Below are 27,167 nucleotides of genomic sequence, written 5' to 3' on the forward strand. Positions count from 1 at the left end.
CCTCCACACTCATGCCCACAGACACCACCAAGCAGAAGGGAGGAGACACTTCCTCCACACTCATGTGCACAGACACCACCAAGCTCGTGGAGGAGACACCATCTCCACACTTATACCCAGAGACACCACCAAGCTCAGGAGAGGAGACACCGTCTCCACACTCATGTGCACAGAGACCACCCAGCACAGGACGAGAAGACATCTTCTCCACACTCATGCCCACAGACACCACCAAGCAGAAGGGAGGAGACACTTCCTCCACACTCATGCACACAGACACCACCAAGCTCGTGGAGGAGACACCATCTCCACACTTATACCCAGAGACACCACCAAGCTCAGGAGAGGAGACACCGTCTCCACACTCATGTGCACAGAGACCACCCAGCACAGGACGAGAAGACCTCTTCTCCACACTCATGCCCACAGACACCACCAAGCAGAAGGGAGGAGACACTTCCTCCACACTCATGCACACAGACACCACCAAGCTCGTGGAGGAGACACCATCTCCACACTTATACCCAAAGACACCACCAAGCTCAGGAGAGGAGACACCGTCTCCACACTCATGTGCACAGAGACCACCCAGCACAGGACGAGAAGACATCTTCTCCACACTCATGCCCAAAGAGACCACCAAGCACAGGAGGAGAAGACACCTTTTCCACACTCATGCCCGCACACACCACCAAGCTCAGGAGGGGAAGACACCATCTCCACACTCATGCTCACAGAGAGCATCAAGTTCAGGGGAAGAGACACATCCTCCACACTCATGCGCACAGACACCACCAATCTCAGGGGAAGAGACACCTTCACACTCATGCCATAGACACCACAAAGCACAGGGGAGATAATGCCTTCCCCTCCATACTCCTGCTCACAGACACCTCCAAGCTCAGGAGAGGAGACACTGTCTCCATACTCATGCCCACAGACACCACCAAGCTCAGGGCAGGAGACACTGTCTCCACACTCATGTTCACAGACACATCCAAGCACAGGGGAAGAGACACCATTTCTACAATCATGCTCACAGACACCACCAAGCACAGCATGATAAGACACCGTCTCTACACTCATGCCTACAGACAGCAACAAGCTAACGGGAGGAGACACCTCCTCCACACTCCTGTCCACAGATTCCACAAAGCTCAGGGGAGGAGAAACCGTCTCCACACTCCTGCGCACAGTCACCACCAAGTTCAGGGGTGGAGACAGCGTACCACACTCATGCCCACACACACCACCAAGCTCAGGGATGGAGAAACTGTCTCCACACTCATGCTCAGAGACACCAAGCTCAGGGGAGGAGACACCATCTCCACACTCATGCTCACAAACACCACTAAGCTCAGGGGAGGACATGCCTCCTTCACACTCATGCCCACAGACACCACCAAGCACAGGAGGAGACACTGTATCTACACTCATGCCCACAGACACCAGCAAACTCAGGGGAGGAGACACCTTCTCCACACTCATGCACACGCACTCCACCAAGCTAAGAGGAGGAGACACTGTCTCCACACTTATACCCACAGACTTCACCAACCTCAGGGGAGGAGACGCCATCTCCACACGCATGCCAACAGACACCACCAATCACAGGGGAGATGATGTCTTCCCGTCCACACTCCTGCACACAGACACAACCAAGTGCAGGGGAGGAGACACCGTCTCCACACTCATGCCCACAGACACCACCAAGCTCAAGAAAGGAGACACCTCCTCCATACTCATGCTCACAGACATCACCAAGCTAAGGGGAGGGGACACTACCTCCACACTCATGCCCACAGAAACCACCAAATTCAGGGGAGGAAACACTGTCTCCACACTCATGCCCACAGACACCATAAAGCACAGAGGAGAAGACACCTTTTCCACACTTATGCCCACAGATAACACCAAGCTCAGGGAAGGAGACACTGTCTCCACACTCATGCTCAGACACCGCCAAGCACAGGAGGAGAAGACACCGTCTCCAAACTCATGCTCACAGACACCAGCAGGCTCAGGGGAGGAGACACCTTCTAAACACTCATGCTCACAGACACCATCAAGCTCAGGGGAGGAGACACTTCCTCCATAATCTTGCCAACAGACACCACCAAGCACAGGAGGAGAAGGCACCTTCTTCACACTCATGCCCAGAGGCACCACCAAGCTCAGGTGAGATGATGCCTTCCCCTCCACACTCCTGCTTACAGACACCACCAAGCTCAGGGGAGGAGACACCTCCTCCACACTCATACCCACAGTCACCAGCAAGCACAGGGGAGGAGACACCTCCTTCACACTCATGCCCACAGGCACCACCAAGCACAGGGAAGGAGACACCGTCTGCACATTCATGGCCAGAGATACCACCAAGCTCAGGGGAGAAGACACCTTCTCCACACTCATGCCCACAGACACCACCAAGCTCAGGGGAGGAGACACCGTCTCCACACTGAACTCCACAGACACCACCAAGGTTAGAGGAGGAGACGCCTCCTCCATATTCATGCCCACAGACACCACTAAGCTCTGGGGAGGAGGTGCCTCTTCTACACTCATGCCCACAGACATCATGGAGCACAGGAGGAGACACTGTTTCTACACTCATGCCCACAGATACCACCAAGCTCAATAGAGGAGACACCTTCTCCACACTCATGCCCACAGACACCCCCAAGCTGAGGAGGAGAAGACACCATCTCCACACTCACACTCACAGACACCACCAAGCTCAGGGGAGAAGACACCCTCTCCACGCTCTTGCCCACAGGGATCACCAAGATAAGGGGAGGAGACACAACCTCCACACTCAAGTCCACAGACAAGACCAAGGTCAGAGGAGGAGACACTGTCTCTACACTCATGTCCACAGACACCACCAAGCTCAGGGTGGAGACACCTCCTCCACACTCATGCCCACAGATACCACCAAACTCAAGGGAGGAGACACTTTCTGCACACTCTTGCTCACAGACACCATCAAGCACAGGAGGAGAAGACACCGTCTCCACACTCATGGCCACAGATACCTCCAAGCTCAGGGGAGGAGACACTTTCTCTACACTCATGCTCACAGAAACCACCAAGCTCAGGGGAGATGACGCCTTCCCCTTCAGACTCCTGTTCACAGACAGTACCAAACTCAGGGGAGAAGACACTGTCTCTACACTCATTCCCACAGACACCACCAAGCTCAGGGGAGTAGAAACCGTCTCCACACTCATGCCCACAGACAGCACCAAGCTCAGGGGAGGAGACACCGTCTGCACACTCATGCCCACAGGCACCACCAAGCTCAGGCGAGGAGACACCTCCTCCATACTCATGCCCATAGACACCACCAAGCTCAGGGGAGGGGACACCTCCTCCACACTCATGCCCACAGACACCACCAAGCACAGGAGGAGAACACACCTTCTCCACATTCATGCCCACAGACACCACCAGGCTCAGGGGAGGATACACCATCTCCACACTCATGCCCACAGACAACACCAAGTTTGTGGGAGAAGATACCTTCCCTTCCACAGTCCTGCTCACAGATACCACTAAGCTCAGGGGAGGAGACACCGTCTCCACACTCATGCTTACAGACACCACCAAGCTCAGGGGAGAAGACACTTCCTCCATACTCATGCCTCAGACACTACCAAGCCCAGGGGAGGAGACACTTCCTCCATATTCATGCCCACAGACACTTCCAAGCACAGGAAGGAAGACACCTCCTCCACACTCAGGCCCACAGACACCACCAAGCTCAGGGGAGGAGACACCTGCTGCACACTCAAGTGCACAGATAAAAAAAGCACTGGTGAGGAGACAACTCCTGCACCCTCATGCCCAAAGACACCACCAAGCTCAGGGGAGGAGACACCATCTCCACACTCATGCTCAGAGACACCAAAAGCACAGGATGAGAAGTCACCGTCTCCACACTCATGCCTACAGATACCACCAAGCTCAGGGAAGGAGACACCTTCTCCACACTCATGTCCATAGACACCACCAAGCTCAAGGAAGGACACATCCTCCATACTCATGCTCACTGACACCACCAAGCAAGGGGAGGGGACACTACCTCCACACTCATGCCCACCGAAACCACACAGCTCGGGGGAGGAAACACTGTCTCCACACTCATGCCCACAGACACCACGAAGCACAGGAGGAGAAGACACCTTTTCCACACTCATGCCCACAAATACCACCAAGCTCAGGGAAGGAGACACTGTCTCCACACACATGCTCAGACACCTCCAAGCACAAGAGGAGAAGACTCCGTCTCCACACTCATGCCCACAGATACCACCAAGCTAAGGGGAGGAGACACTGTCTCCACACTCATGCTCAGACATCACCAAACACAGGAGGAGAAGATACCGTCTCCAAACTCATGCTCACAGACACCGTCAAGCTCAGGGGAGGAGACACTGTCTCCACACTCTTGTCCACAGATACCACCAAGCTCAGGGGAGGAGACACTTCCTCCGTACTCATGCCCACAGACACCACCAAGCTCAGGGAGGAGACACTTCCTCCATAGGCTTGCCAACAGACACCACCAAGCACAGGAGAAGGCACCTTCTTCACACTGATGCCCAGAGGCACCACCAAGCTCAGGTGAGATGATGCCTTCCCCTCCACACTCCTGCTTACAGACACCACCAAGGTCAGGGGAGGAGACACCTTCTCCACACTCATGCCCACAGACACCACCAAGCTCAGGGGAGAAGACACTGTCTCCACACTCATGCTAACAAATACCACTAAGGGTAGGGGAGCAGACGCGTCCTCCACACTCATGTCCACAGACACCACCAAGCATAGGAGGAGACACTGTATCTATACTCATGCCCACAGACACCAGCAAGCTTAGGGGAGGAGGCACCTCCTCCACACTCATGCCCACAGACACCACCAAGCTCAGAAGGAGAAGACACCATCTCCACACTCATGGTCACAGACACCACCAAGTTTAGGGGAGGAGACCCCTCCTCCACACTCATGCTTACAGACACCACCAAGCTCAGGGGAGGAGACACCGTTTCCACACTCATGGCCATAGACACCACCAAGCTCAGGGGAGGAGACACCATCTCCACACTCAAGCCCACAGACACCACCAAGCACATATATAAAGGAGGAGAAAACTCCGTCTCCACACTTATGCCCACAGACACCACCAAGGTCAGGAGGAGGACACCATCTGCACACTCATGCTCACAGACACCACCAAGCTCAGGGGAGGAGACATCTCCCACACTCATGCCCACAGACACCACCAAGGTCAGGAAGAGGACACCATCTGCACACTCATGCTCACAGACACCACCAAGCTCAGGGGAGGAGACACCTCCTCCACACTCAAGCCCACAGATACCACCAAGCTCAGGGTGGTGACACCATCTCCTCACTCATACCACAGACACCTTCAAGCTCAGGGGAGGAGACACCGTCTCCACACTCATGCCCATAGACACCACCAAGCTGAGGAGGAGAAGACACCATCTCCACACTCATGCTCACAGAGAGCACCAAGCTCAGGGGAGAAGACACTTCCTCCACACTCATGCCCACAGACACCACCAACCTCAGGGGAGGAGACACCGTCTCCACACTTATGCTCACAGACAGCACCCAGCTCAGGGGAGGAGACACCTCCTCCATACTCATGCCCACAGACACTACGAAGCTCAGGGGAGGAGACACTGTCTCCACACTCATGCTTACAGACACCAAGCTCAGGAGAGGAGACACCGTCTGCATACTCATGCCCAAAGACACCACCAAGCATAGGAGGAGAAGACATCGTCTCCACACTCACCCCCACAGACACCGCCAAGCTCAGGGGATGAGACACAGTCTCCACACTCATGCTCAGAGACACCACCAAGCATAGGAGGAGAAGACACCGTCTCCACACTCATCCCCACAGACACCGCCAAGCTCAGAGGAGGAGACACAGTCTCCACACTCATGTGCACAGAGACCACCAAGCACAGGACGAGAAGACACCTTCTTCACACTCATGCCCACAGACACCACCAAGCTCAGGAGGAGAAGACACCGTCTCCACACTGATGCTCACAGACGCCACCATGCTCAGGGGAGGAGACACCTCCTCCACAGTCATGCCCACGGACACCACCAAGCACAGGGGAGGAGACAATGTCTCCACACTCATGCCCACAGACACCACCAACCACAGGGGTGACGATGCCTTCCCTCCACACTCCTGTTTACAGACACCACCCGTCACAGCGGAGGCAACGCCTCCCTCCACACTCCTGCTCACAGACACCACCGGGCACAGGGGAGGAGACATCTTTCCCTCTGCTGTCATGCCCACAGATACCATCAAGGCAACTGATGTGGCATTTCAGCCTAAGATGATAGTGTCTGGTACTGAATTGTTCTCATTTGAATAGTGAGTATTAATGTCCCCCTTTTTTTGGCATTTGGCCTCTGATGACTAGCAAGTCTGCAGAAGTCCTCCATCGTGGCTCTTATCCAGAGGCCACTCTAGACTTTAACGTGCAGGACTCTCCAGTGGTTTAGGAACCTGAAGTAACAGCCCAGGGCATTCTCCCGCAGTGGATGTCTGCCCCGGTAGACCCTGGCCCCGGCCATCTCAGAGAGTGCTGGGGAAAGGACACCGTGTCTTCATAAAGTACAACTGCATTTTGGGGGAACTGACTTCTCTTACTGCCGAGGTCAAAGAAGGTGTAAGACCACCCCTCAGATTGTTATCGGATTCCCAGGCTTGCTTTGTACATTTTTTATGTCCACTTTCAAGATCTGTTTCTTCAGGGAGTTGGGCTCATCCTCAAGATGTATGCAGGGGAGGCTGCCACTGCCGCAGGACTGGGCAAAGCAAAGGCTGAGATGTAGGAGCTGCCTTCCGAGGGCTTTTCCCTGTGTTGTGTCCCAACCTGACTTCCCTACACAGATGCTGGCAGGCTCGCACATCTTTGTTGCCAGGGGGTCACGACTGCTGCTGCTCCCCCACTGGCGTGCATGGTCCCCCTCAGCCCAGAGGCTCCCTGCCATTCACCTGGCTGCTCTCTCCATGTGGCCACTGTCCAGTCACTCCCATCAAGGACACCAAACACCTGGAGGAAGGACAGGATAGAAGGATGGGCAGTCTGTGTAAACACACATCACAGATGAGCCAGACAAAGACTTTAATTTTTTTGGAGGTGTAATTTTGCCGTCTCACCTAAAGCACGCTCCTCACTCTCCTGGCAGTCAAGGGTTACAGAAAACTCAGCACCAAGGACGAAGGGGAACCCTTTCCCCCTTCGCTCCCCATCCCTGCCCTCCCCCTGTGGCCTAAATCCCTGTGGATTTTCACTAAACAAGGCTCACACTCAGCACACACTCACTCCCGTCACATTTGCGGGCACGCGCACGCAAACACACTGACACACACAGGAAAAGGAAGAAAACCTAAACCCAGGAAAGCGAGTGGGCACAAGAGACGCCGCACATCTTGCTCCCCTTGGGCTGTGAGACCAGGCTGCTCCAGGTCCTGACGTGGCTCTTCTCAGCGGAGGTCGGCCGGCTGTGTCACCGTGCCCTACAAGCAGATTCACACACAGTCACCAGTCCCCAAGGTCCCTCTGAAGATGCCTTAGCAGTCATGGTTTTTGCTTGTTGTCGGCGTTGCCATAGGCCGAGCCCTTGTCGATTTCTGTCACACCAATCATCCATCGCACTCCCACGGACGCTGCAGAAAGGGGACACGGGAGGGCAGTGTTAGGGGGAGCCTGTGCAGACCCACAGAGAAGCGGGAGGTGGCTGTTGATGCTCACCACTGAGCCAGCTGACAGCGCCAGCCAGTGTCTGATGTCATCACCCCAGCTTTATGGCAGGGGACTTACTGGACTAACTGGCATTAAAATGAATAGACCAAGGCTGCTCTGCCGGGAGTTTAGCCCTTTGACACTCGGAGGCAAGCAGAACTTGGTAAGCTGTACCCAGCTGTACATGAGGACTCAGAAAATCCTTCTGGTTCCTCTGCCAGCCCCCAAGGCTCAGAAGACTCCTCTGTGGGTGGGGGAAGGAACTTCCAGACACCCTGCAGTAACGACACAGAACGCAGCAGGAGTCTGCACAGTGCGAGGGCACAAACATCTGCTTAGTGCCCAGTGTTTTCCCATGCTGCTTTAGTGCAAGTATCTGTGAGCAAAATGAAGTCCCTGCCTCACTGTCAGCCTGCTCTCCAGCAGCGGGATTTGACCCACAGCAGAGGAAGCTCGGGCAGCATGTGAGCCTGGTTTACCTCTGGGGAACTAGAAACTGGCGCCTATCAATTGGCATAACATAGTTTATAAAGAAAATGTTCTACATTCTACTGTGGTATCATCTGAGATGTTAAAAGCTTGTGAGCAGCCATCTAAGATGCTCCACTGATCCCATGCTGGGAGCAAGGGAGAATTAAGAAAACCAAAGACATAAGGGAAAGATTAGTCCAAAGGACTAATGGACCACAACTACCACAGCCCCCACCAGACTGAGTCCAGTACAACTAGATGGTGCCCAGCTACCACCACCAACTGCTCTGATGGGGAACACAATAGAGGGTCCTGGACAGAGCTGGAGAAAAGTGCAGAACAAACTTCTAACTCACAAAAAAAGACCAGACTTACTGGTCTGGCAGAGACTGGAGAAACCCTCAGTACTGAAGTCATTCCTGAGGTTCACCCTTCAGCCAAAGATTAGACAAGCCCATAAAACAAAACAAGACCAAACGGACATATCAACCCAGGGGTAAGGACAAGAAAGCAAGAGGGGACAGGAAAGCTGGTATTGGGGAACCTAAGGTCAAGAGGGGGAAGAGTGTTGACATGTTGTGGGGTTGGCCACCAGTGTCCCAAAAAAAAATGTGTATTGTTTAATGAGAAACTAATAAAAAGTAGAAACTGGAGCCTGACGCCCAGAACTAGAATCTAAGCTAGCTACTCCCTCTGGGGAGGGTGGGCTCCGCGAGCTTCTGGCCAAAGGGACCATGTCTTTGTTGTCCTGTTGCACCCAGCACCAACCACAATGCCTGGCAAACAGCCATTTTGGCAGGAATGTTCGAGAATGGGCAGGTGGATAAATGAATGAAAACTCCCAAATCAGACCTGCGTGTTGACAAAACGTTAGCACTGCGGTCTGTAATCTGCTCCTCAGACCTGAGAGGCAGCAGTGGGGCAGCCTGGGGTGCCAAGATCCCACATCCCACAGTCATGTACAAATGGGTGCACTTCTTGGGGCTAAACCTAAGGAGGCTTGGAGGCAAACAGCTGCCCCGACAGGAGAACTTCCATAGAGTGGGTCCTCAGCAGGGGAGGAAATGCAGACTCCACTCCTCCAAGACCTTGGAATGAGGGACAACGCACGCACACACAAAGTAAGTAACTCAGGGCAAAATGTGAGCCTTGTGCTCAGGATGACCCAGGGTAGCAGGTTCCTCAAAGGCTCCTGGAGATGCCATCTGTGTCTCCTGAGTGGAGCGCTATCGGGTCTCTCGGGCCTCAGTACACACCCAGGCAGGCCCTATCCCCAACTTTCTCAGCTCTAAGGAGCTGCCCGTGTGCTCCAGGTGGACACTAGTCTCCGTTTGCCTTCCTGCCAAGGGTCTCCTTCTAGCAGAAAGTCTTCTACTGGGTACCAGGCTATTTAAGGCAGAAAGGTTGCATTTGTTCCTGCCCCCTTGGCCCAGCCAACCCCACACACCTACAGTCTCCCCTGGAAAGGCCAGGATCGGGGTCTGTGTAGGCCTTGTCTTTGGGGAATGGAATTCTTAGATGAGGATGGCTTCTTCTTGTTTTATTCTTTCTGTTCTTTTCTTTCCCATCCAGGAGTGGGGTTTGTTTTAATATTTTATTTCTTTAACATTAAAGTGTATTTCTTAATTTTAAACAAGACTGCACTAGGGCCTCTTACAGGAACGAGGGCCAGTTCCTGAACTGGAACAGGGCCTGGGGTTGCCTATTGTAGCCCAATTGTCTAGAACTGGTTGCCTCGATCCAAAAGAATGAGGTAGGTTTATGTGCTGTGACGTGCTTAGGTGGCCACAATTTATTAAGTGAAAAACAGTAAGTTAGAGAAACTCCATGTGCGTAGATCTCTATCTGTGTATACACCTGAGGCCAGAAGAACAGGCACCAGGCTGCTAATAATGGTTCTTTCTGGGAAGGAGGAGGATTTTGCCCTGAGACACTTAAAATTTTATATGTGTTTACATTGCTTGAGTCTTTTACAATGAGCATAATTGTTACTTTTTGCAAACATAATCAAGATATGTCCATTTGAATCAAGTACACAGGTAACCACGTGTCTTTGACCACACGCCGCTTCTCCTCAGACTCGGAAAGGTAGTTTAGACTCTGCCCACACCGTGCAAAGACTCAGGAGACAGGGTCCCTGCGAGGGGCCTGAGGGGACTTCCTCTCACAGGGGGACCTCGCAGGTTTCCCCAATCTATAGGGCAGGACGCTGAGCAATGACACCTAGCTTCCCCACTTCAAAAAATAAGTGGCAAAGTGCAGGAAAGCCTGTGTGCCATAAAGAAGCAGCAACAGTTTGAAATCACTGGTCAAACACAGCCAGTGTGAATTAATGAAAAAAAACAAAAAACGAATGCAGGCAGCGCGTCCACTCAGTTGCAGTCCAGCAATAAGGCAGAAGCTGACAGCTCTCCCCGGGCCTGGACCTGCTGGGCACTGAGTCCTTCCTTAGCTCCCGCTGGGACTTCGCAGGGGGTTGGCGTCCTACCAGTTGGCAGGTTTTCCTCAGGCTGAGGACGGGAGGATGGTGAGGAGCGGTCAGGCCTGAGAGGGAGGCGGCTCCGGCCAGCGCAAGGCCGTCTCAGCCGCATCCGCCCTGCGTCCTAGAATCTAGCTTTCCTCGTCGGGACGGCACAGCAGCCGTGGTGCACTGACCCCCAGTCCTGACCGCCGCCCCCACTCACCCACGAAGAAGACGAGGACGAAGCTGGCCAGCGTCAGGGAGGACCCGCTGCTGACCATGCTGACCAGGAACCGGAAGAAAGGGTAGAGCAGCAGCGAGGCCCAGAACAGCCAGTTAAGCAACGTCCAGGGCCGCCGGGGTGGCGCCATGGGGGTCTCCGGGAAGACGCCTCTCCTGTAGTACTCCTCCTGGAAGGCGTCCTGGGGGGACAGAAGGGAGCCTGGGGTCCTCGCCACAGACGGAGGTGGGCATGCGGACCTGCCCTCCCGAGGAGGCTGCCGCCTTAAGGGGAGGTCAAAGCAGGTGGGGGACCCCTTTGAATTCAGCCGGAACCCCCAGGGATGTGGTGCCTTAAGGCAGGCTGGAAAACAGGGGCACGGGCTGCGGGAAGGGGTTACTTCCTCTCGTCCTGTTCACCCACAAAAGGGTTTCATTCCTTCCGTTAGCCGCTGTAAAAATACTCGGCTCCGTTCCTTCCTCTATCGCCCAGGGCAGCGCCATCTGCGGGATCGGTGGTAGCTGTGCGCTCTCACCAGATGGGACCGGCTGGCACGGCTCTGCAAGCCCACACGCCCGCAGTGGGTCCGTAATTGTGTGCCCTGGAGTTCATTCCGACTCATGGCCACCCCTGTGACACAGCAGAACTGCCTCATAGGTTTTCATAGCCTGTCAGCTTCCGGGGAGCAGTTCGCCAGGCTTTTCTGCTGGGCCGCTGGGTGGGTTCGAACCACCAACCTCTCAGTTAGCAGCCAGCGCTTAACCACTGCTCCACCAGCGCAGGCGGTATGGGCCACGAAAATCTTGGAAGGGGAGCGCCCATCTCCCGCACACCCACCCCACCCCTGCGTTTCTCCCCAGCACACCCGCCCCCATAGCCCCCCCACACACCCGCCCCCCAGCACCCCTCTCCCGCACAGCGGCCCCCACCGGAGCACCCCGCCCCCAGCGCCCCTCCCCCGCACACCAGCCCCCAGCACCCCTCCCCGGCACAGCGGCCCCCACTGGAGCGCCCCGCTCCCAGCACCCATCCCCTGCACACCCTTCCCCCTGCCCCTACCCCTCACACCTTACCCCAGCGCCCCTCCCCCGCACACCGGCCCCCCCCGCGTTCCTCCCCCGCACACCCGCCCCCAGCACCCCTCTCCCACACAGCGGCCCCCACCAGAGCGCCCCGCCCCCCGCCCCCCTCCCCCGCACTTACCTTCTCCTGGTAGAGCTTGTGCAGCCAGGCAGCGCACTTGTCCTCGTCCTCGGGGACGTCTTCCAGGGGAATCCGCCTGCAAGACAGCAGCTGGCAGGGAGAGGCAAACTCAGGTGCCCGACAGATCGTTCCAAAGTAGCAACTTGCTGGCGGCTTTTCAGCCGGTACTTAGGGAGCAGAAATAACGTGCAGTGACCGGGGCCACTGACCTGAGAGGATGGGGGGAGGGGGTTCCCCACATCCACACTGGGGAAGCAGAGCCCGAGTGCAAAGGGCCCCTGGAGACAGGACACCTGCTTCTCTGTCCTCCTGCCCCACGCTCCCAGACCTGGCAGTTTCCTTGCTCACTGCCCACCATGGTCAGTTTCCAGCTGAGACAACCCAGCACACAGCACGAATGCCCAGGAGACATGACTTCATGTCAACAGCAAAGTGTCCCCACCAGCGACTCCTTCGGCCTGGCAAGCAGCACCTTCTGCATCAAATGAAGGGATCATGTCTGGGGGAGCTTCCCTGAGCCTCACCTCCCTCACCAGGGGTGGAGCAGAGATTGGAAGAGGGGCCTGGGCTGGGCTGGCAAGGGCTTAGGCTCCTTCGTGTGCCGCACCATCCTGGACAAGGGGAGGTCACGTGCGGTGCTGCCAGTTCCCATTCATTTCTGTGTGGTCCCAGGTGGCTGGCTTTGGTGAGGTCAGAGAATGTCCAGGTAAAATTCTGTACCTGTCACCGCTGTCCTCTTGCCATTTCCCTCCCCACTGTGCCCCAGGAACATGTTCCTGTGATGGTTCGTTCTAGGTGTCAACTTGGCTGGCCTGCATTTGTTTCCAGCTGTTTGGTCAAACGCTGTCTAGATGTTGCTGTGAAGGTGTTTACATGTGATTAGTGTTCAAGTAGGTTCATTCCACAGTGGGGTTGGGCCTCATCCAGTCAGTCAAAAGGCCTTCAGAGCAAAAATAAAGAGGTTTCCTGAGGAAGAAAGACTCTGCCTCCAGCCTCTTGCCTGATCTCCGTCTGAATTTGCCAGCTCCCACCGTTGTGTGAGCCAGTTCCTTAGACTACATCTCTCTCTCTGTTTGTGTATCACTGGCTCTGTTTCTCTGGAGAAGAACCCTGAGACCCTAAGAAGATGCGTATCTAGTATGTATCCGTCATACCGTAACCTGTTAAGAGAATGAACAGTAAACTGGGATATAATCTTACAATAGATTATAATGAGCCGTCTCCATTTAAATAAGAGGTTCCTTTCAGAGGCAGAGTGGTACAAAGGTGTGTTTTCTGCATAGCTAAAACACAATGCCGTGAGAATTAAAACTCACAGAAAAATCTACAGCTGGTTCTTACGTAGGCACCTCTGGCCACACTCGTCCACCTTCCCATTCTTCGTACTCTTCCTTGCTCCCTCTGCTTCTTTGCTCTTTCTGATGGACTTTGCCTTGGAAACCAGATCTCCAGATGTATTTCCTGAAAAGGGTTCAAAAGCCTGCGTGCTCTTTCTTTATGTGGGTAGTGGGATTTTGCTCTTCTCAGTAACTCGTTTACCATGATTGCCCTTGATGTCTTAACGCTTTGTATTGATGGATGGCCTGTACAGAAAAATGCCTCAATATTTTTAATGGTAATGAGAAGATGTATGTAATCTCTCTGTAAGAAAGGGAGAGGAAGCTCTTTTTAGTGGGTGAACTTGACAATACGATTTTTTTTTGGCTGTTTACTCCCTAATTCTCATATACACTCCAGAGAATTCAAGTCACCTGATAAGTAACCTGTAGTAGGAAAATAATCTTGCACACTGCCCAGGGTTTCCCCAGATACTCGGGCCCAGCCGGCAACAGGTGGAGCCATTGCCAAAGTTGCAGGAACTCAGGGGACAGAACCTGGCTTTGCTTCTGGGACAGGTCTTCTTTGGGAAGGTGGGACATTTTCCTTCTCCTCTGCGGTGTAATTGAGTCATAGGCAGACTGTTGGCTGTGCCATTGGTGCTGTTGTTAGGTGCCGCCATCCAGTCGGTTCCAACTCATAGTGACGCCTTGTACAACAGAATGAAGCACTGCCCCGTCCTGCACCATTCTCACAATCGTTGTTATGCTTGAGCCCATTGTTGCAGCCACTGTGTCAATTCATCTTGTTGAGGGTCTTCTGCTTTTTTGCCGACCCTCTACTTTACCAAGCATGATGTTCTTCTCCAGGGACTGGTCCCTTCTGCTAACATGTCCGTAGTATGTGAGACATAGTCTCGCCATCCTTGCTTCTAAGGAGCATTCTGGTTGTACTTCTTCCAAGACAGATTTGTTCCTTCTTTTGGCAGTCCGTGGCATATTCAGTATCCTTCGCCAATACCACATTCTAAGGCGTCAGTTTTTGGTCTTCCTTATTCATTGTGCAGCTTTCGCATGCATATGAGGTGATTGAAAACACCATGGCTTGGGTTAGGCGCACCTCAGTCTTCAAGGTGACATCTTTGCTTTGTAACACTTTAAAGAGGTCCTTTGCAGCAGATTTGCCCACTGCAATGTGTCCGTTAGGAGAGGAAACAATTAACAATCATGATGCTGCTTTCCCACATTTTATAGGGAAGCCAGAAGAGTTTCAGGTAGAAAAGGCTCTGTTTAACTCTAGCTGTCAGTCCACAAGATGCCTTCCAGGAGGATCCAAGCTTTTCATTCAGCTACTGAAGTTTCACGGGCATCCGTGAAGTCTTAAAAAAAATCAGAAAGTTCTACACCGCTTCACTAGGTCCCCATTAGCGGGCATTTCAGACTCTTTCTGTGAGCCTTCAGCAAAGATGGTGCAGGGCATAAGACACCAATGCCATTCCGACCCCATGCCACACTGGGTTTCAGTGCGGCAGGTGCCATTATGTTTACCATCTGCAGCACCTTTCAGTTCTGCTTCCCCTGAGCTTTATGGCATCCTGGAGGACGAGCTGTTAGACCGGTTCTCTCAGTAAACAGGCAGGGCTAATAGGTTTGTCTAGTATCTTATGAAAGTGTTTTCAATAAAATCAATAATCCCCTGGAATATAACACATAAATGAGATGCTGCAAAAGGTGTATATTATCTGAATATATTGCTACATAGCAGACCCATCTTCCAAGAAAGGGGGTCAATTAAAAAGCTCTTCACACTTAACCTCAAAATGGTGGCAAAATATTGCCTTCCATGCATCCAGTTCGAGCTCTGTTTTAAGCACAAGCTGGTCTAAGAGGACCAGGAAGCAGCTGAGAGGAAAGGAGGCTCCCCTGATTATTCAAATGAGGGACATGTCTCTTGGGCATGATACAAATGACTCAGTTGTTGTTGTTAGGTGCCATCAAGTCGGTTCTGACTCATAGCGACCCCCATGTACAACAGAAGGAAACACTGCCTGGTCCTGGGCCATCCTCATAATTGTTGTTATGCTTGACCTCATTGTTGCAGTCACTGTGTCAGTCCATCTTGTTGAGGGTTTTCCTCTTTTTCACTGACCCTGTACTTTACCAAGCCTGATACAGACTGTAAACAAGAAGACATGAACCAGTCTTCCCTGGAGGGAGGTCTGAGGCAGGGCTTCTAACCAGTTCATTCCAGTTTGGACCCCTGCTGAGAATTTGCCTTTCCATCCCAGATATACTGAATCAGAATCTACATTTTCACAAGATCCTCAAGTGATCCTTATGTATAACAAAATTTGAGAACCACTGCTGTACTAATGGTTCCCAGAATTAGTCCCTAACCAACTGTATTAACATTGCCTGGGAACTTGTTGGCGCTCTGCTAGTGCAGCGGTTAAGAGCTACAGCTGTTAACCAAAAGGTCAGTAGTTGGAATCCATCAGCCACTCCTTGGAAAACCTGTGGGACAGACAGTTCTACTGTGCCCTATAGGGTTGCTATGAGAACTTGAAAGCAATTTTCCTTTGCGGGGGGAACTTGGTAGAAACGCAAGTTTTCGACAGGGTTTTGAACCAGAGTGAACCTTTTTGAAGCCCTGGCCTCTGGGGGGGGGGCCATTTGTGATTTATTTGCTTTGAGATGTGCACCCTGTTTTCTGGAAGAAAATGAGCTGGCTTACCTCACATATAAATCCGAATGGTATTTCTTTCCATTTAGGACTCCCAGCAGTGTTGGGTTTTCATTGTTTCTGAAATTGAGTGTACAGTCATATACAGCTGAAACTATAAAAAATAAAACAAATACAAAGCAGTATATAGTGTGTGAACCCAATTTTGTCTTGTAGATACACACATTGGAACACAGTTATCAGATTGCTAACTGCATATTGTGGGATGGTGGGATTACGGATTTCGTCTTCGTGCTTTTCTGTATTGTCCAAATGTTCCATATTGGACACGTGTTACCTTTTGTAATCAGAAAGTCACACTGTAAGTCAGTAACTGAAAACCGAGTTATCACTGAGGCCAGACCAATCTGAAGCAATACGGCAACGTCCAGTCTCGATATACTACAATCATGAGTCACAGCTTTCTGATATGCACAGCCTATCTCGGTCAACAAATACTGATATTCAAATAAGTATTCACAGAGAGATCTGTTAGTCTAAAGCAGGGTCGCTATAAGTCAGAATGGACTCGACGACAATGGGTTTGGTGTTTTTTTTTTTTTTAATGCTAGCTAAAGATGTGTCTAAGTTACAGCACCATAACCATTCCGTGAGCATTTTTTTCCTCTAGAAAAATAAGACTGCTACACAACTAGGGTAAGACACTGGCTGGAAATTCCATAAGGAACTGAACTGTAGCCAGTTGAAATGTGGCTGAGAAACAAACAGACTCTGTGATCAGTGGGTTTACCACGTGGTGAGTCAGGCTGTGACCAGGGGCGGATTAACCAGCAAGCACGGTATGTACCAGTTTGCACTGCGCAAGGTACGCATAGGCTTAATTGTGTTTCCTTGCTAATCTGTGCTGGGCAATTTCACATGGGTTTCACCACGTCGGTGATGTGGTGGGGACAGTGAAACAGCGTACTGCAGACTGGTGGGAAGCACAGTTGGGCCGGTGCATCCCTCGCTTGTTGGGTACTCCGGCCCTGCCTGTGAGCATACTGAAGGTGTGCCACAATTTCACAGTCAGGGGTGAGCCTAAGCCCATGGCTCAGTAAACGCTTATTGCATGAATGCATGAAAAGTGCGTGAGTGAATAAATGAAAGAACAGCAGAAGAGAAGTTTGCAGTGGACACAGATGGTCTCCCCTTGGCCACACTTAGCCCCCCCGGGCCGAGTTCCTCTCCTATGAAGTGGGACTCTTACCTTCTCCACCTGGTCTGAGATGGTGGATGCCAGCATGAACCTAGGGCCTGTGTGTGCTCTGAAAATTCTGTGCTGACACTGCTGCGCACTTCATGTACGTTCAGTTACATTAATACAAGGAGTGGGAGGACACCAGGAGAGGCACCTTGTCCGTTTGGGAATATGAAGCACCAAGATTCAAAGACCACTGTCCATGTCTTCCACCTGTGGCCCGACCACCATGGATGCTATGCTAGGGGTGCTGCCACAGCTCTGGGGCATCACAGCCATATGGGCTGGCAGGGAGTCTGGGAGCTGGGTCCTGGGCACCCGAGACCTGCTCCCCTGTCCTGGGCCAGGAACTGCTGCTAGGGCTGTCCTCGCTGTAGGGACAGGCCTCACCCTCTGCCATGAGCGAGGAGCTGCCCGGTCAGGGCTGTTGGGAAATAACCTTGGTGTTTATTACACTTTGCAGGTGTTTTTAAGCACAATGTTTTACATCCATAGAGGAAAAGCCATTCAGGCTATGAGGGGCTGGACTACAGTTATAATGCTTGAGAGCAATAAGGGCCATAGGGATCATCTACTTTGGGGTTTCCTAAACATCTTTCCTGCACCCTACTCTTATCCAGGTGTGCAGACCATAAAAGAGACAGATGTGGAGCTGCTTTGGTTGACAAGGCTGGGGACAGCCCCTGGGGATTCCCTGGGAACAGAAGACAAACCAGTGATTTGTCCCTTCCCTAAAAATAAATAAATAAATATTTAAAAAAAATTTTATTTTCTAACTTTCCAGAGGAAAAACCCCAAGAAGTGTGTCAAAGTGATCCCACTGGGCATGCCTGCAGAGCCCATCAGCAGGACAGGGTGCCCTTGCTCCTGACAGCCAGGCAGCCTGGATCCTGGCTCGCTATGTAGTAGCTGAGCGACCTCAGCTAAGCTGCTTAACTTCTGAGCCGAATTTCGTTCCCTATAGACTGGAAGTAAAACAGAATCTACGGCATTGGTGTGGTGAGGGGATACTGTATGTCCAGTGTGTATAGGACCGCCTGGTCCATCAGAAGAGCTCTATGCCTGTCAGCCCAGATTGTTCTTGGACATTTTTATTCCCTCCGTGAGGGCAGTTGGGATGTGGGGGGCAGCCTGCTGAGGCCAGAAGCCTTCCTCACTGCTGCTCACAGGCCAACATCAGCCATGGCGTCTCATCTGTCACCCCAGGCGAGATGGATCAGAACAGGAAAATCAGAGCTGAAAGTTGGATACCCACCCCCTGGGGGAGAGGGGGAAAAGGTAAGATAAACCTGGGGTCAGTAGATGGCTGGTAATAACAGCCACTATCTTATTAAATGCTGATTGTGTGCCAGGCCTTATGCTGCATGGTTCACACGTATCGTACTTTGTCATTTAATCCTCATTGCACCCCTAAGAGGTTTTACAGAAGAGCAAACCGAGGATCAGAGAGGTGAAGTAACTTGCCCAGGGTCACACAGCAGGTGAGGGTGAAGCGAGATTCAATGCTAGATCTTCTGAATTGACAGCCCAAGCTATCCTTGACTCTATTGTACATCATGGAAGGGAAATGGTTTGTGTCTGGGAGGGCAGATGAGGACAAGAGGCAAGTGAATATCCTTGGACCTGGTTGTTGGGGTGAGGAGTGGAGGCTGGGGCAGCTGGGTGGCTTCTGGCCCCTGGGTTCAATCCAAAGCCAAACAGGCTTGCAGACAACAGGGGTCTTTGGAACATGGTTCCCTCTGGGAGACACCTGCAGAATAGGAGGAGCTTGGAGGCAGCCACATCTGGTGGGCGGAGGTCCTGCAAGCTGAGTGAGCTGCTGCCTCTCCAGAACCTTCCGGCTCTGCCTGTGAGCGAGAGCTAGCTGACTGTAGATACTATCTGTGTGCAGCACCAGGCCTATGCCAGTGAGAAGCAGGCAGGAGCGACAGTGACACAGAAGGTGGGGCTGGGGCAAGGAAGCAAAGTAGAATGTGGGCAAGAGGAAGGCAGGCAACCAGCTACCAGGATACGGCCAGAGCCCGACCCTGAGGGAGAGTGGGCTGGAGCACCGGCAGCCTGCATGGGGCTCCTGAAGCCAGACTAGCAGGGTTGGTTCCAGGCCTAGGGGCTGAGGGTGGGTGGGGGCTAAGGGGCTGGGCAGGGAGCACTGACTGGGGGCTCTGAACCCACCAAGTGCAGTGGTTGTGGATGTGGGTCACTCACCTGGGGACAGTGGAAGGTGAAGAGTCTAGGCCCCTCTCTAGAGGCTCATTTTGTGGGCCTGCTGAGGGCCAGTGGGCTGCGTGGGACTGGGCCGCTGCTCACAAACCTCCCTCCTGCTTCTGACAGCTCGAGGGGGCAGCAGAAGACACCTTGCTAGCCCTTCCTTCCTTCCTAAATCTCTGATGCTGCCAAGGCCCAGGGAGAGAGGAAGAAGGGCTGGCAGCCCCCTGTCCCGTCCAGAGGCTCACTTAGGTATGGCAGGCAGGTTGAGTGGGGGCCTAGGCGAGATTGAGGAGGGTTCCAACCAGCAGCTTCTACTGGCTCTCACCGTTTGCATCACCAGCTGTGAGATCATTCAGCAATTTACCCAGCATGCCTTGGTTGGTGAAAACACATAGTATCAAAAAGTTCGAAGGAGAAAATAACTGGGTCTTGAAAGGGTTAAAACTAATTGCCACAGGTTTTGTTTGCTGTAGACAGGCTTCTGTTGATGCTTGTTCTTCTGGCCTCAGGAGCGGAGGGCTGAGGACCAGGGCAAAGACAACCTTGTGCGTGCAGAAGTCGATTCTTTAGGGGCTTCCCTCCTCTCTGCCGTAAGGAGAATGAGGGGTACTTCTGCAGAGACTCAGCCTCCACCACCACCCTCCCAGCCAGCGCTGGCCCAGGGCGAGGGAGGCCCGTTAACCCATGGGGCGGCTCCAGGGCTTCAAAGCTACATGGAGTCCCTACAGCTAGGACGCACGCGGGTCAAGCCCCTTTAGAGACAATGGGGGCAGGGGCCGTGGGAGGAGGGCTGACTGCATGCAGGGCAAGAGTGGTGTTTCTGAACTAAAGAGAGGTTAGAAATAAGACGGAGAAAACCATTCCACGAGGAAGGAGGCTGGATGTTGCTGTTCTAACAGCTATTTTCTGTTGTAGTCTTATTTTATCTGTAGTAATTTAGGGCTCCAAACTCAGGGGCCGCTGCAACAGATCACAAGGCCAAAGAGTTCATCATCTGGAAGCAGCTGAGGCCGACAGCTCGGCAGCCATTGCAAAGACGTGTGGGGGGGGGGAGGGACGGCTAACGCGGGTCTGCAGGTGAGGGCCTGCAGGTGAGGGTCTGCAGGTGAGGGCCTGCAGGTGAGGGTCTGCAGGTGAGGGCCTGCAGGTGAGGGTCTGCAGGTGAGGGCCTGCAGGTGAGGGTCTGCAGGTGAGGGCCGGGCCCAGCCCAGGCACTCTGCCCGATTCCAGCACCTTCGCCCCCCCAGCCCTGCAGTACCTGCGCTGGGCAGCAGAGGGCAGTGTTGGCCCGGAAGAGCGGAATCGGCCCGGCGGGCCGGTCCCCGGGGGACGGGTGTGCGCGTGTGACACTGTCCCCGCTTCAGGTTCCCTCGGACCTAACTTAGCAGCCTCTCCTGGCTACTTGCTATGTGCCAGGGGGCCACTGCCAAGTAAAAGCTGTTAGTATCAGGTGGGTCCTGCCTTTCCGGCGCGGGGACAGGGAGGCGCGGGGTGTTCCTTACCTACATTTCTCAAACTCCGCACGGTGACAGCGAAGCCCTTCGTGCGCGGCAGCAGGTGGTACTTGAGGCTGGGCAGCCCCTTGGCCTTGGCCACCTGCATGCTGATCTGGTGCTTCTTCTCCGTGAAGCGAGTGCCCTCGCAGTGGATCAGGAACTGCGGGGACAGGGGCTGAGTCAACGAGGCATGGGGCGCCGGCCTCCCTCCTTGCGCGCTCTTCCGACCCCGTCTATACGCGCCCGCCCGGGCCCCTCTATGCACATGCCCACCCCGCCCCCTCTATGCTTGCCCGCCCCGCCCCCTCTATGCGGGCACCCGCCCCGTCCCCTCTATGCACATGCTCACCCCGCCCCCTCTGTGCGCGCGCCCGCCCCGCCCCCTCTGTGCGCGCGCCCTCCCCGCCCCCTCTGTGCGGGCACCCGCCCCGTCCCCTCTATGCCCGCCCCGCCCCCTCTATGCTCGCCCGCCCCGCCCCCTCTATGCCCACCCCGCCCCCTCTATGCTCGCCCGCCCCGCCCCCTCTGTGCGGGCACCCGCCCCGTCCCCTCTATGCCCGCCCCGCCCCCTCTATGCTCGCCCGCCCCGCCCCCTCTATGCCCACCCCGCCCCCTCTATGCTCGCCCGCCCCGCCCCCTCTGTGCAAGCGCCCTCCCCGCCCCCTCTATGCACATGCTCACCCCGCCCCCTCTGTGCGCGCGCCCGCCCGGGCCCCTCTTTGCACATGCCCACCCCGCCCCCTCTATGCGCGCGCCCGCCCCGTCCCCTCTATGCCCGCCCGGGCCCCTCTCTGCGCGCGCCCGCCCAGAGGTCAGGGCTTCCTCTGTAACCAGCTGCTCTTCCCAGGGCAGGCCCTTCTGGCAGCCTGGTGCTTCATGTGTTCAAGATTGTTAGGAGCTGTACACACTGCGCTTCCCATCTGCTGGTACATGAAAAGTAGAGGGGAGTGTGTGAGGCAGAGTGTATGTGTGTGAGAGACTGTGAGATTGTGTGTGAGAGAGAGAGACTGGTGTGCGAGAGAGAGATTGGTGTGTGAGAGGGACTGGTGTGTGAGAGGGACTGGTGTGTGAGAGGGACTGGTGTGCGAGAGGGTCTTGTGTGCAAGAGAGGGACTGGCATGTGGGAGAGAGGCTGTGGGAGAGAGATCATGTGAGGCTGTGCATCAGAGAGAGACTCTGAGAGAGATTGGTGTGGGAGAAAGAGACTGAGAGAGACTGGCGTGTGAGAGAGCGACTGTGTGAGAAGGACTGCGTGTGTGAGAGAGAGACGGGTGTGTAAGAGAGGAAGACTGGAGTGTGAGAGACTGTGAGACTGTGTGTGAGAGAGGGAGACTGGAGTGTGAGAGAGAGTGAGTGTGTGTGTGATGGGAGAGAGAGGAGCACACCGAGGATTTACTTTTAAGCCAATATGCTTAGTTAGGTGGAAACCCTGGTGGCTTAGTGGTTAAGTGCTATGGCTGCTAACCAAGAGGTCAGCAGTATGAATCTGCCAGGCGGTCCTTGGAAACTGTGGGGCAGTTCTAGTCTGCCCTACAGGGTCGCTATGAGTCGAAATCGACTCGACAGCAGTGGGTTTGGTTTATGCTTAGTTAGAGAGGACACAGGTGGGCAAGGAAGGTGTTAGGAGCGTGTAAGGATGTGCCCCTAGTGGGAGTGAGTGATATTGGGGGCCAGTGAGGTGGTGTGGAATCTTACGTACAAAAAATTTCTCAGGGTAATCACGGAGATTGAGCAGGCTCTTCAGGACTGTCTTGCGGTCTTCCTCCCACTTGCGCTTGCAGAAGACCATCTCGAGGAAGTACCACATCCAGCCGATGATGGGGACGTATGCCAGCTCCTTCTTGGCCAGAACTTTGGAGGCCTGAAAGAGAGCGAGGGGCCACAGGGGTCATGATCAGAATTGATGGGTCACCTGCCTTGGCTGTTGGAGAACTTACTAGATGAGTAAGCACAGACTCCAAAGGCCTAAGGAAACATTTCCTGTGAATGTGACCTTGTTTGGGGAAATACCAGCATCGGATGAGTCCTAGTCCTAACCCCTTCTGAGTGGTGTATTATAAATCAGGACAGAGAGAGAGAAAGACATAGAGGAAGATGCCATGATGTGAAGATTCATCTACAAGTCCCAAAGGAGCACCAAGGATTGCTGGGAGCCACTAGAAGCTAGGACAGGGGCATGGAACAGTTCCTCTCTCAGAGCCCTCAGAAGGAATCGACATGGCCAACACCATAAACTTAGACTGCCAACCTCCAGAACTGTGAGACATTATGTTCCTGCTCTTTAAAGTTTTCTTTAAAGTTACCCCTTTGTGGTATTTTGTTATGGTGACCCTAGGAAATGAAGGCAAACCTCACCAGGAACACGTGCGTGAGCTTGGAAGCATACCCCCCTCCTAACCCCAAGTCAGACCTTCAGGTGAGATGCCACAGAAACTGAGATGACACATGTTTGCTGTCTTAAGCTGCTGAGTTTTAGGGCTTGCCACACACCAATAGATGACTAATACATATGGCTTCTTGAAGGATCGTATGGCCTCAGCACTGACCTTCGAGCCACAGTTCCCCCAACAGATAACTATGGATGATAACAGCCACTGTGCAGGGCGTGTTTACCACAGGCCTGGCATAGCTCAGAGGCTTGACAAGCAGGATCTTAAGAAACCTTCTGAAACCACTGATAAGTGACAGACATCTTTCACTGAGGCAACAGATAAGTAAGCAGGGACTGGAAGCTTCAGGAATCTTGGCTCTTGGATTTTATGCCCAAATCTCTTCAGCACTTAGTAGCACACACTGTCTGCAGGTGACCCTCACCCTGTAGATTAAGAGTGAGTGCACAGCTCAAGCATCATGACCCAGCCTTGGTGCACTGGTCGTGCATCAAGTACCACCTCTGAGGACAACGAGAGCATCCTGGGAAAGGCCTTGGGAATAGCCTCCGGCGACTGGACCCCAGGGGTTCAAGGCAGAAAGCTGCCTTTTTTTTTTCAAATCCCACCGCTCCCTCCCGCCACCCCTCCCCCCCAAAATTGACATTTAATAAACCCATTTCTTTCAACTTAGACTCATTTCCTCTTGGGCAGTTACATGTGCAGATGAAAAGTGACTGGTCAGGAATGCTCTTTTACTCTCTTCTTTTAAAAGCAAAATCCTCGGGGTCCAGGAGGATCTCAACATCACGTATTATTTTTTTAAAAAAGGAAGAAAATGGATAAGGTGTATGTATGTGTTTGAAAGCAATTTAAGACAAAAAATACTGCTGAACAATTACTATGACAGGAAGCCACTTCTTGGTCTTTCAAGGGGAATAGAAATTAACTGGTCACTTTGGAAAGAGGCCAGGGATCTCGTGACGTCACCTACGATCAGTGGACCTGACTCCTTTAGGAGTGCTACACAGATGGCAGCACCGTCCCCTGCTACATATAGAGGACATTCCCTGGGAGGCCACAGTCTGGTCACTTCAGCCAGAGTTGGCCCACCTCCCCAAAAAGGTTGGTGGCTCCCACCCCTCACCCTCTCCTGGGTGCCTGTTCTCTGCCAGCACTTCACTTCATTAGAAAGTGTAGGGCAACAGCTCTGGATGTGTCTGTAGTGTGTGAAGAAAATGGAAAAGTGAACCACCCTCCTGTTCACCCTCCCTACCCCCAGGAGGACCCCTGAGGCCAATGGGGCTCAGGAAGCATTTTAGCCCTCAAAATCCCAGTGAGGGTGGGACACACATCAGTCTGGGCAAAGGTTTTGAGACCCACCTCTGAGCAGGTTATAGACAAATTCTCCAAAATAAATGGGAATGCTCATACCCCTTTACACGCAACATTAGTTGTTTTTTAATAATAATCTTATAGATTCTAGAAATGTATTCATTTAAGAAATTAATGTTGGAGATGAGAAAATCTGCCATAGGCCCTTCTGCTCAGTAGTGATTCGTTTACCAGCACATATAAAAAGAGACAATATTCCATTGGGCTCATAGTTGTAAAATGACCCCAGATTTCAAAGTCTTCGGTAGTGAAAGCCCAGATGGTTCTGGGATGGAGTTAGCACTGTGTGTCACTCCCTTCCTCTCCATGTACTACTTCTCCTCCATGTTGATTGCCAGGCTTCATCTTTTTCACTTATTTGTGTCTGTCTCCCCTCCACCATCAGACTCTGGACTTCCTGTGGGCTTCTCCAAGCTTCTCTACTTGGTTGGCTCCTTCCTGCTCCATCCCTGGCCAGAAGAAGGCCCTGGTGACTTTCTCCCTGAGACTGAGCCCTGCACATCTCTAGCTTGGAAGGGGTGTTGGAAGCTTGTCCCCTGTCATGTATCCCACTGTCTGATGATGCTAATGCCAGGCCCATCTCTGCAGCAGGTCTCGAGCTCAGCTTCTCTGCAACTTTGCCTCCCAACACCTTCCAGGGGCAAGAGCAGAGGCTTGGGAATCAGACTTGCTAACAACCATCCTGGGGAAAACTGTTTAACCAAAACGAGGCTCTGGAGCTTACTTATAAATTGCGGATAACAATATCATAAGGCTTAGACATAGCCTCACTCAGGTGGGAGCACACAGAAAGAGTGGCTGGTGTGATTGCTCATGGTCATAAAGTCACCAAGGACTTGAGCTGGAATTTAAAGTGACTCCAAGTCCAGTAGACTTTATGCTATACCACAGGGACTCCTGTCCCACAAACTGTAAACATTCTCACATTGTAAGCATGAACACTATGATAAACCACTTGGAAAGCCCCGGAAAAATCACCACCGACTCTTAAATACACTTTGAGAGCCGATGTTCCAGGAGAGGCTGGCATGTCAGAAAAGTCTAGATCTAAGGTGATAAAGCCGGTGTTGTCATAGTCAAGATGGAAAGGCACCACATGCCCTTTCTGCTGTAACAGAAGAATGATCTTATCATTAATCACGGGTGTCTATGATGGGGCAAGGATTAAGGTATTTTGAGGGGGCTTCTCCTTTCAGCCCCCACACATGTTGCTGTGATTCTGGAAGCTAAGCCTCTGGTATTCCAATACTGGCAGGTTCACCCATTGCAGACAGGTTTCAGCTGAGCTTCCAGACTAAGACAGACTAGAAAGAAAGAGCTGTAGTGGTTTACTTCTGAAAGGAATTAGCCAGTGAAAACCTTGTGAATAGCAGCAGAACATTATCTGATAGTGCCGGAAGATGAGCCCCTCAGGTTGGAAGGCACTCAAAAGACGACTGGGAAAGAGCTGTCTCCTCAAAGTAGAATCGACCTTAAAGATGCAGATGGAGTCAAGCTTTCAGGACTTTCGTTTGCTGATGTGGCATGACTCAAAATGAGAAGAAACAGCTTCAAACATCCATTAATAATCAGAACACAGAATGTACGAAGTATGAATCCAGGAAAATTAGAAATTGTCAAAAATGAAATGCCTAAACATAGATATCCTAGGCATTAGTAAGCTGAAATGGACTGGTATTGGACATTTTGAATCAGACAATCATATGGTCTACTATGCTGGGAATGTCAGCTTGAAGAGGAGTGGTATCACATTGATCATCAAAAAGAACATTTCAAGATCTATCCTGAAGTACAGTGCTGTCAGTGATAGGATAATATCCATATGTTTACAAGAAGACCAGTTAATACGACTACTATTCAAATTTACACACCAACCACTAAGGCCAAAGACAAAGAAATTGAAGATTTTTACCAACTTCTGCAGTCTGAAATTGATCAAACATGCAATCAGGATGCACTGATAATCACTGGTAATTGGAATGCGAAAATTGGAAACAACGAAGGATCAGTAGTTGGAAAGTATGGCCTGGGTGATAGAAATGATGGCAGAGATCGCATGATAGAATTTTGCAAGACCAGTGACTTCTTCATCGCAAATACCGTTTTTCAACAACATAAACGGTTACTATACACATGGACCCCACCAGATGGAATACACAGGAATCAAATCATCTACATCTGTAGAAAGAGACAATGGAAAAGCTCAATATCATCAGTCAGATCAAGTCCAGGGGCTAACTGTGAAACAGACCATCAATTGTTCGTATGCAAGTTCAAGTTGAAGCTGGAGAAAA

General features: G+C 52.6%; 1 protein-coding gene across 4 annotated transcripts in view; it reads right to left on the reverse strand.

Moving 5' to 3' along the window:
- Positions 1-5,110: 5,110 nt before the first annotated feature.
- Positions 5,111-27,167, reverse strand: part of AGPAT4 (1-acylglycerol-3-phosphate O-acyltransferase 4) — a 102,808-nt gene continuing 80,751 nt past the window's right edge. For 2 of the 4 annotated variants that reach the window (XM_049905071.1, XM_049905090.1), the window contains 6 exons: positions 22,809-22,970; positions 21,116-21,269; positions 16,217-16,319; positions 12,167-12,242; positions 10,967-11,165; positions 5,111-7,735 (listed from right to left, as the gene is read on the reverse strand). In XM_049905071.1, the coding sequence (XP_049761028.1) occupies positions 7,647-7,735; positions 10,967-11,165; positions 12,167-12,242; positions 16,217-16,319; positions 21,116-21,269; positions 22,809-22,970 (783 nt within the window). In that variant the 3' untranslated portion in view covers positions 5,111-7,646. Of the gene's footprint in view, positions 7,736-10,966; positions 11,166-12,166; positions 12,257-16,216; positions 16,320-21,115; positions 21,270-22,808; positions 22,971-27,167 lie in introns of all 4 variants that reach the window. The other 2 variants (XR_007519769.1, XM_049905081.1) reach the window with 2 other exon arrangements.

This window comes from Elephas maximus, chromosome 1 (genome assembly GCF_024166365.1).
Source record: "Elephas maximus indicus isolate mEleMax1 chromosome 1, mEleMax1 primary haplotype, whole genome shotgun sequence".
NCBI classification, from domain to species: domain Eukaryota; kingdom Metazoa; phylum Chordata; class Mammalia; order Proboscidea; family Elephantidae; genus Elephas; species Elephas maximus.